General features: G+C 35.3%; 1 protein-coding gene across 16 annotated transcripts; it reads left to right on the top strand.

Annotated features, from left to right (window-relative positions):
• The first annotated feature begins 1258 nt into the window (after window positions 1-1258).
• On the top strand, window positions 1259-10064 carry LOC104893900 (F-box protein CPR1). Of its 16 annotated transcripts, none has more exons than XR_008969543.1 (6): window positions 1259-1459; window positions 3768-3893; window positions 3998-4062; window positions 4566-4722; window positions 7768-7858; window positions 9831-10064. XR_008969543.1 is itself a non-coding variant. In XM_048644477.2 (2 exons), the coding sequence occupies exon 2, from the start codon at window positions 1547-1549 to the stop codon at window positions 3065-3067; it is 1521 nt and encodes a 506-aa protein (XP_048500434.1). In that variant the 5' UTR covers window positions 1272-1459; window positions 1539-1546; the 3' UTR covers window positions 3068-3208. The 16 variants fall into 16 exon arrangements, 3 of the variants coding, with proteins under 3 accessions (XP_048500434.1, XP_019105190.1, XP_057251129.1); XR_008969542.1 differs by having other exon boundaries at window positions 7745-7858; XR_008969541.1 differs by lacking the exons at window positions 7768-7858; window positions 9831-10064 and adding exons at window positions 5527-5593; window positions 5690-7743.
• The last annotated feature ends 512 nt before the right edge of the window (window positions 10065-10576 follow it).

The raw sequence follows: 10576 nt of genomic DNA, 5'->3' as shown, positions 1-10576 counted from the left end.
AGAGGGGAGGCTTAAACTGAAACTAGCAAAAGTTTTTACTTATATATACGGAATACTAATTAGTGGCTGCTCTGAAACTCATTACATTATACTAAAAGAAAGAAACACAACAATATTTACTAATCTTGTGTTTTCTATAATGATAATATAGACATTTTAGAAATTTAAGTTAGACATATTTCATTTAATACACAAAAAATAATACTTTATTTGCATAGTAAAAAAAAGAACAAAATCTATATAAAAAATTCTTGTGTAACTGTTAATGTGAATTATGTTATATTTGAAATTCTCGTGTATTGTGTAACTGTATTGTGAACTATGTCATTTGTTTCTTGAGTTTTTGTCTTCTCTTTCACTTTTTTTTAAATGAAAAAAAATTATGGACTATTCTTTACCTATTTCCCATCCACTTCATATTACTCGCCATTTTTCACCTACTTACCCAAACCCAGCAATATTTACTAATGTATAGAATTTTCATGTGATGATATAATGTTATACCATCTATTATATATGATAGCAACGAATCAATTTTGGCACCCATATACGTAAATAAATCTTCCAATCATGGCATTTTTTGGGATGGAATTGATTTGATTCCTCATAAATTTTGGGCGCATAAAAAATGTCAAACGGAAACGGGCAAGCGTTATGATTTCTTTTATTAATTAATTGTTCAAAATAACTAAAATGGCAATTTAGAAAAAGCAAATCATGATTAAGGCGATTTAGTTTCCTTTTGCAATAATGATTTCATTTAATTTAGCTTCTTAAAATGAATATACTAAGGATGAAATATCTTTGTTTCCTAAAATATCGTAATCAAAATCTCAATCAAAAGGTATAGTTCTTTTCAAATTTAAGAAACCGAAAATTTTCAAACATGTAGACATAAGCCAAAGAAGTACTTTAACAAAACGTCAGCCAATTTAATTTGCTCATGATACCTAAGCAAATCCTTATTGCTTTATAGTATTATATAGATAGATATTGAGAATCAAAAATTTGTATTATTTCGAGAAGACGGCCAAAAGTTTGTATTATTATTGTTAAAAAATTCTTTTATCAAGCTGGCAAAGAAACTTAAAATAGGAAAATGATATACATAGCCCTTAGGGCTATGTATAAGGTGCTTAAAATGACCTCAATTGATGTGAAAATGTATCTTGAATTCTTAAACTGTTTTCATTTAAAGAAATGTATTTAATGCTTATATGTAGCTACTATATCATTACCCTTTCAAATATTACGCGTCACAAAAAAACATATATAAAATATTAGAATAGAAAGCATAAAACACTGGTTTAGGGTTTAATCTTTTCCAATTTGAAATCCAAAGAAGAGAGTGCAAATTCATTCATTTCATTTCCTTCAATAAGGAATCTGGATGAAGTTGAATTCGAAATTTGTAGAAAAGCAAAAGTGGGTAGCAAGGAAGGGGTTTGCGAAATTGCAGGTAATCATAATTTCGACCTGTGTTGTTTGTTTTAGTGTTTAGTAATCAGTTTTCAGTCTGTGATTGATTACTTTGGTAGTTGGTAAGATGAATAGATTGGAGAAATTGCGAGAGGATTTGTTGATTGAGATTCTGAGTCGTTTGCGAGTAAAATCATTGATTCGATTAAGCTGCGTGAGTAAGTATTGGCTGCTTCTGATTCGATCCCCTGATTTTGCTACTAAACATTACTATAGTCGTTGTTCTCGTTTGCAGTCGGAATTTCAAGAATACGAAAACGAATATGAATATGAATACGAATACGACTCTCTTTTGTCCCTTTTTAAGGCAGCTTGTTCCATCTCCATATTTTCCTACCAAAACCTTACATTTGAAACCGCCTTCAAATTTAGGCCTGCGCCTACTGTTGTTTATGATCCACCCCAATTCCAAATCTATCATCGCGATATTATCAGTCAATGCTTGCTTGTCGGCCCGTGTAATGGACTCTTTTTTATCCGACTTACAAAAGGATTTTGTCTTGTTGATATTGTGTTTTTGCTCTGGAACCCTGCTACTAGAGAACTTTTTAAACTCCCCTTGGCCAATGATATTCCTTGTTCTTGTTTCGGTTTTGGCTTCGATAGCGTTACCAATGACTACAAGGTTGTCGGTGTACATGATAGGATGGATCCCGGTGCTGTATGGTTGTATTCACTAGCTACTAATTCTTGGAGGCGGCTCGTTGATCCTTATTTGTACATTCACTATCATACCATCTTGCGGATGGGGGCTTCTTCCTCTAATGGTCGCATGCATAATTGGATATTGACTCATGATCTTAGGTGGCAAATGAGAGACTGTCTTCTCTCGTTCGACATGGTTGATGAGGTCTTTGTGGAGACTCCTCTGTCTTTGGATGCACCATATCTTAATGGCTTTTTATATCAAGGCTCCAACAATATCTACCCTACCGTATATTGTTTACTACACAATATCGAGCTGCATATTTGGGTTCTCCAGGGGTATGGTACAACCGGTGTTTGGAACAAACAACTAAATATCACCTTTCCCCAATTACCCAGATCGCTACGTCCTTCATATATGGTGTTGTGGAAGAAAAAGGAAATTGTGTTCATCTCGTCTGGTACAATAACTTCGTTGAATTTGACTACGCAAGAAATCAAATCACTCCGGATTCCTGCAGATGGGACTCTTATTGGTTATACAGAGAGTTTAGTTTCTATAGCAAAATCTATACGCCAACCACCAACTATGGATCATTCGTCAGTGGAAACTCAAATCAACGTATTACAGCATCAGCTACCCTTGCAGTTGGGAGAGGAGGGACCTGTACCTGTAGATGATCAACAAGATTTATCCGAAACAACAATGATTCACCAAATGCTACCTAAAGAAGATGACGATAGTGATGATTCGTCTACTGACAGCGCTTTCTTGACTCCTGATATAACAGCTTTTTCCGATCCAAACACCATTTATATTGATTATGAAGCAGATGCGGACTTTCATCCTCATAGAAAAAATGAGGTCGAAAGGTTATCCAAGCTACCTTATTGTCTTCATGAAGTCAACCAGCCAATGATCTCCAACCCCTGCACTTTCTAAATTGTATTAGGAAAGACAATCTTTTTTTTTTCTTTATTATATCTTCTATAATCAAATTGTATTATGTATTGGACCTATGTTTTATGCCATTGTGTTTGTCCTGATATAATTTGAAATTCCTATATAAGCTTCCTTACATAAGTTCAAGTTCTTCCTTTCTTTGGGAGTGCATAATGCATGTGCTATGCTTACATCATATAGCCTTCCCCAACAAAAACCTATAAAGTAGCCGATTTCTTTGCATAACATCAGAATGAGAAAAAAAGTATATTAGCTAAGTAGTTATATTTACTTCTAAGTCCACTTCTTAAGGTATTCCTAAATCTTAGTACTTCTATGAGTAACATATGACTTTAACATATTTAGCTGTAAACATTAGAATATGAGTAGTTTTTTTGAAATTGGGATGCTCAGGGATGAGGTCCTACTCTCACTGGAATGTCAGCTTATGATAGTTCTAGAAGCATTATTACGTGTACAATTTACTAGCACAAGCACTGTGTTCTCATCATACTATAAGTCTAGAGCTTGTATTGTAATACAGTACGTGCCTTGAAGATAGAATGGTAGATGTTGGCTTTTAAATCTGAATTTTGCTTCAATTGTTTTCTAGATTAGTTTATCATCTGTGGACAATCATTATTTGCTTTCATTATTTGTGCTATATTAATGGTTGTGTGATGACTTATTCTGTTTTTAGGATATTCAGGTATGCGTCCAATGGGAATTCTACTGGTTTCTGTCGCTCACCTCTGCTAAAAGTTGCTGATTTCTCATACTTCTTCTTTGTTGGGGGAATCGCAAAATGCTCATTACGTCTGCCAAGGTTGGTGTAGAATTGATACACGCTCTTCAGCCTTCTCTCACTTCTAGAGGATCTCTCTTTTCGTAAAAATTATGTGTTAAAAATTGGTTGTGCATCTTCTGCAGGTCAAGCTTTCAGGGTAACTGTCTCGATGACAAGGATGAAAAACAGCATTCTGAATCTCAGTGTGGTATGACAACTTCAAAGTTTTTTTCAATATGAGATAACTCCTGTATGATCCATTCGAGTTTCAAGTAGCATCTCACTATCCATCCTTTCGCTTTAGGCCATTAACTTCCATTTGGCCAAATAGATAATATAAACAGCTATAGTTGCCCAAGTACACGTGATTGCCAAAAAGTGAGAAATTTATTAAAACATTCACTGCTTATAAGTAACATAATGACTGCAAATTCCTTCCTAAGAAATTGAGTTAGACTTAAATATTCTGAATCTTACAACTTGTTCATATTCAACAATTTTGCTTTCTGTGCTGACAATACCACAGCAGAATAGAGCTTTCCTGCAGTTTATAGTCTACAACGCAATACATGTAGCGCAACCTATGTCCCCTAGGCTCTTGCTACAGAATTACAAGTAGGAGGGCCGAGGGCATTTCACTATGCTTCTGGCAACAACATTGAAAGATTAATGGAAGCTGCATAATGCTATAATATATTTTGATCTCTGCAGGTAAACATATAAATGAAAAGAGTCAGGCACAGAGCCAAAGACCATCTCCTTCTGAGTTATGATGAGTGACAACGAGTTTGGGTAGTGACCAGATTGGTTACATCAGCAGGAGCTTCTCAAGTCTCAACATCAGAATTTGATTATTCCTACAGCAGTGGTATGATTTCAAAACTAAATAACTCAATAACTGAATTCATCTCTACACGGAAAGCTGCTGATAGATATTTGCATTATACACACCAACCTTGCGCAATTGTTAGGCCATAGGCGGAAAGAGCCATTTCCCCGAAAGTGGCTTAATAGTGTTGCTTGAAGAAAAAGTTTTAAGGCTCAAAATCTTGAAGTGCACGAGCCACAAACATAGTTGTCCTTTCTAGTAGTTCATAGAAAGCACTCGACTCTAGTAACATAAAGTGAATATCTGTTCGCTTCTAGTTCTATGCTGCTTAAGTATGTCACTGTTCGGCCCAAGAAAACAAAAGGCCCACAGAAGACCCAAGGCTTGACAACTGATAAGAACAATAATAGCACTCTAAAGATGTGTATAGTTTGTCTAATTATACCTCTTCAAGAGACTGAGCATTGACAGAAGCTTGAATAGTTGCAGTGCTTGCGTTGTGCAAACAAACAACATTTGCTGAGCATCACCATTGAACATGGAAAATATACAAACTCTTTGAAGCCACCACTTTTCTTTTTCAATGCAAGAAAGTCTGACATAATAAAATCGGGCAAGACGTGGAAATTGGAAAACCATATGCGATTGTGAATTTTCCTATCACCTAACTCGTTATCGATATCAAAGCAGTGAATGGCAAAACCCTCCTCCTTTTATTCGTGGAGTTCAAAACTTTTCTTCACATCTTCTACAAACCTAAGGCAGCTTGTTATTCAATAAATTATCCATAGATTAAAATATCATTACTATATATAGAATTAGTGATCAAATTCTGTTCTTCAGCTTACAAGTAAACATTGTTGCTGTGCATCTTTGCAAGTATTTGACTCGTCAACATTGGGGCACCAAGGTGGACTACTAATTTGTTACACTTTTTTCCTACCACTTCCGGCATAATAGGCATATTTATTTTTACCAAATTGCGCTTGGCTCATACTTTTTGTAGTGTTCAATGCATACTCTACTCTTGGTCTCGAAGGAGTAGTTTTCCTTGCTGACATTCAGCATCGGGACTCAGCTAGACCCCAACTAATCCGATCGAGCTGTAAGGACGGCCCTCGAAAAGGGGGTCAGCTATCCTACCAAAGCTGCTGCATTCCCTTATCGGTTAAGCTGGAACGACCACTACCCAGTTGATCCAAGCATTGTGGGTTTTGTTCTTTAATATAATGAATAGGTGCAAGTAATTCCCATTATTTGTTTTTATAGTATACAAGAGGTACTATACTTGCAGTTTCTTCAATTTATTGTTATTCTTTTTTTGTTAGCCAACAAGCTCAAGTATTCTGCAGTAACCAACAATAGCGAAAGTCACCATGAAAGGGTAGGTACTCCTTAAGAAATCTCAGCGTCTTCCAAGGCATACCACATCATTCAGAGTCGACATTGATGTGAGTGTTAGATTACCTGTGAGCTTTTTAATAGATAAAGCAAGGATTGTTATAGATATTGACAACTTATTCCTGAAAATTTAAAATAAAAGTGACTGTAAATGTTATATTGACCAAACTGTCAAAGGCTTGGGCATCCCCTTCCCTTCCCCCCAGTAGTTGGGATTCCCTTTCCCCTTCCCCTTCCCCTTCCCCCCTAGCTATGCTAGTTATAAATTTTGAGGTTTTTTTCTCCGTATGTATGGTTCGTTGTTTAGTTGGTGTTAGTTGGTTCGTCTGAGTTGATCACGATTTAGTTTGTTGTTGGTTCTGGCTTCTGAGAAATGTTTGCCAGTTGAAAAAGGGATGGTGATGTAAGGTAGTAGTAGTCACATCTGTAGTTTTCTTCAACTGTTTGTTAAAGGAACATGTACATCACATGGATGAAAAATGTGAGTATGGTCGAGGCGATGTTGGTTATTCATGGTTGGACTTTTTGTTTTCCGGTTTCCCAAACCGGTGGTGTGTTCGAGAGCTCACCATGTTTAGCTCTCATTTTCGCTTGGCAAGGATCTTCATGGTCTTTGCCTTGAAAAATCAAAATCAGCAGGCGACACCCTAGTTTCATTTGGTGGATTTTAGCACGCCCCATTTCTCCTACTTTAAGGAGAAACATGACGTACTCTTGCGAGAGAGTCATGAGTCACCTAGGAATGTAACTTTTCCACAGATCATGAGCCAAGAATCCCACGCGTTAGAAGTTCGTTGGGATTGCTCATGCGGCAAGATGCAAATCTTGCCTTTGGTTCGTTGTCCAGATCATGATCGACATTTGCTTCTCCTACCACATCCATCAGTCATCAGAGTTATGGTGGAATGCTTCCACCAGCACATTCATCGACCAACGATGCACTACTTCATTGGCGACTTTTTATCAGCTTTGCTTATTTATGTTTTTTAGGACATGTAAGAGCTCATCAAGCTTCTTTAGGTTTTCTTTTGTTTGTTGCGTGGTTGTATTAATAATAGATTGTACTGTGTTATTTAATCAATGCACGTTTTCTCGATGTAAAAAAAAAAGCTACATGTTCTAAAGTTAAAAAAAAGAAAGGGTTTTTCTACGTTATACCCTTGTGTTTCTTCAATTTCTACGTTTTACCCCAGCTTTTTAAAAATTCCACACGGTACCCTCAACCTTACCTTTTTTTAATGCACGATGCCCAAACTGCTGATTATATGTCATTAATTTCATTATTTTTTTTAAAATTATTGGAACTAATTTGACTTATATATAGTTTAACCCTTAGAAGGTTATTCACTAATTAGATTCGTTTCACCGGATTATAAAAAGTAGACGAAATTAATGATGTATAATCAGCGGTAGGGGTATTGTCCGTTGAAAAAGATAAGTTTAAGGGTATTGTGTGGAATTTTGAAAAGCTTGGGGTACAACGTAGAAATTGAACCTGTCAAAAAAAAAAAAAAACGTAGAAATTGAAAAAATATAAGGGTATAACGTAGAAAAACCCAAAAACAAAAGACTAATAAAAACAAAAGATTAATTACATGCATACATTCCACTGTGATGCTGTTTTCGTTCAATAAAAGGAACATCCTCCATCTACTTTCAGATCTCCCATCTTTTGCTTCCCAGGAGACCTGGAGCATCGAGTGTATTGATGCCCACTATGTCCCAAGGATGCCGTGGGTTTATGAATTGCAGCAAGTGGATCGGAGTACATAAGGTTTGACAATCGACAGTTTGCTCAATCACTTTGTCGTCTTCGTTAAATGTTCAATCACTAATTTCTTTGCTAATCAGTATAAGTGTTATATAAGGTTTGGCTGATTTTGAAAAAAAACTAATTAGGGTTTTGAAAATCAGAAGCATGATTTAGGTAAATATCTATATGATACCACAATCACAGTTATTAGTGATAGGACTGATAGCCTAACACGAGACTAAATGTCTAAATTCATATAAGAGAATCTGATTTATTAATTATAAAAGTTCAAATACAATAGTCAAATTTATAAAAAATAACCACTTAAAACAGTCATGTATATATAAAGCTTCTTACATAGTATATATATAAAAGCCATTGCTACCACAATTGGATCCTAAGCTGTAGTAAATGTCGCAATTTACAATTGTATCAGCTGCGTCATTCAAACAATAATCAATCTCCAAGAGTAAATCACCGTAGCAATATAAATATGGGATCGGAAAATTTCTCTGTCTGTGATAGTTTTGAATGTCAGTCACCGTGTATTTTACGGTGTTATTCGGAGGGAAACCTGTAATTAATAATGTATGCATGTATGTTAGCATAACATCGTTAGTTTAAAGAATTGCTATATATATGTGTGGGGGGGTTTCAAGAAAAAGCTAAAATGAAGTACTTACTTGTCAAAATCAAGTCAGGATTCACAACATAGTAAATGTCAAGTGCGCGTCGAAAATAAGGTTCCTTGTTAAACCAAGTGCATATTCCATGTTTTCGCCACTCATAGTTCCAGACACCAAGCGGCTGACCTTGTATTTGATAGTTCGTTATACTTGGCCAGTTGGTCTTGAGTTCGATGGTAATGGGCGTTGACAAATCGCGTGCTCTCAATTGAGAACTCAAGTCACAATATTGGAGGAGTGTATCTTGAGGTCGGAGAGGATTTTTACTTGGTCGTGAGTTAGGCCAAAGACCATGTATTGTTATTCTCTCAAAGTTGATTGGAGCACCATGGCATGGGTTCGCTCTACAGTAATTGACACCATATGTTAGTGCTAACACATGATTCCAGATTGGAAAAGTTGGAATAGAGTGAGCAAGCATTGGAGAAGAAATGAAGTACACCAATATCAAGAATAAAGGTAGTGAATTCATTTTGAGGGAATATTGATGACAAACAAAATGAAGGAATTGAATCCTTTTATATATATATATAAGGAGGATGATTAAGGGATTGGGGATGTTACTTTCATTATTGAGAAATGAATAAGCAATAAATGAAATATACAATTTATAATGGGGCATTACACATTACAAAACCACCACTTCATCTATCTCCTTATATTAGCAAAATACTACTTTGAGCATGAACTGTACAAATAAAATATCATAATATTGCTTGTTTGTAACTATTAGGAAATAGAGTAAGAAGGTTTTTTTTTGAGGGGTGGAAATAGAATAAGAGGGTGTTTGGTATGAATTTTTTATATGTTGGAAACGGATTCGAGTAAGTGTTTCCATTTCTAGTTGTTTAATATGAGTTATAAGTAACAAAAACCGTTTCCAAAGTAAAGGATAACACAATCCTTCCATTTGTTATCCTTGTTAAACTAGTGGAAACAAAATTCATTCCCTTTCTCAATCATATTCTTCTCATATTGTTTTCATTCCACCATTATACCAAACATAAAATAGAGGTAACGCTTATTATTACCCTTTGCCCTTCTTATTAAAATCTTTTTCATTTCATTTACACTATTTATACCAAATGCCCCTTAAGAAGTTAAAACTTTCCATTATGTAAATCCACTACTTCCTTTATGTCAATCTTTATACGCAAACCAATTTTGTTACATGCTATTTTCCCTTTTTATCTTACTGAAACCCTTTCAGACGATCACATTTCATACTTCCATACTGTATAGTAAACCATAAATGTACTAGAAACTAGAAAGTGCGCATTATATTATCTGTTTGTTTACTTGCCCAGAATAGCCGCACTGAAAGAATAAAAAAAATGATCCAAGGATTCAGAAGCGTGAGAACACAGCAACACACAAGCTGGATCAGTTGGAAAATTCAACTGGAGCAATATTCCTTTACTGCTATAGCACTGCCCATAGATGAGCAATATGCCTTTAGTTAATTGTGTTGGATGATGAACTTATTTCTATTTGTGAGAATTGTTACACTTTATGTAGTAAATGAATTTTTGATGTTCTTATGTGAGTTGTGAAAGTTTCATTTAGTGGTTATTGATGGTGTTATTAATGGTGTACATTGTTAATGGTTGATATAAAAACGCATAGGCGTAGTTTTGGAATAAAAACTTCAAATGTTCGATGATTTTTGGAGTATAATTGCGAATGAGATAAAAAAAACACTTTCATAGAGATTGTTAAAATATAAACAAAAACATCAAAAACCAGAGAGAAGGAAAGAAAGGGAAAGAAAAAGAGAGGGGGAGTAAGAACAAATACACGTCTTAAACGATAACAATAATGATTTGGCTCAAATTGTTACACCATTGATTTCATTCATCAATTTTTTCGACCTTGGCGGATGGCGTTGCTAAGCCTACAAACTAAGCTAATGCATTAATGATCCAAATAATCCTTTTGTTAGATGTTTGCTATTCCGACTACTGGTATGCGTTAATAGTTTGCCCCTTAGAGTTAGGTGTTGTGTCGTATAAACGAAAACCTTTTGCTAGTAGCCCTGTTTAACTTCTTGGAA

The sequence above is a fragment of the Beta vulgaris genome, chromosome 5, assembly GCF_026745355.1.
Source record: "Beta vulgaris subsp. vulgaris cultivar EL10 chromosome 5, EL10.2, whole genome shotgun sequence".
NCBI classification, from domain to species: Eukaryota; Viridiplantae; Streptophyta; class Magnoliopsida; order Caryophyllales; family Amaranthaceae; genus Beta; species Beta vulgaris.
This window is presented reverse-complemented; position numbering and strand designations above follow the sequence as displayed.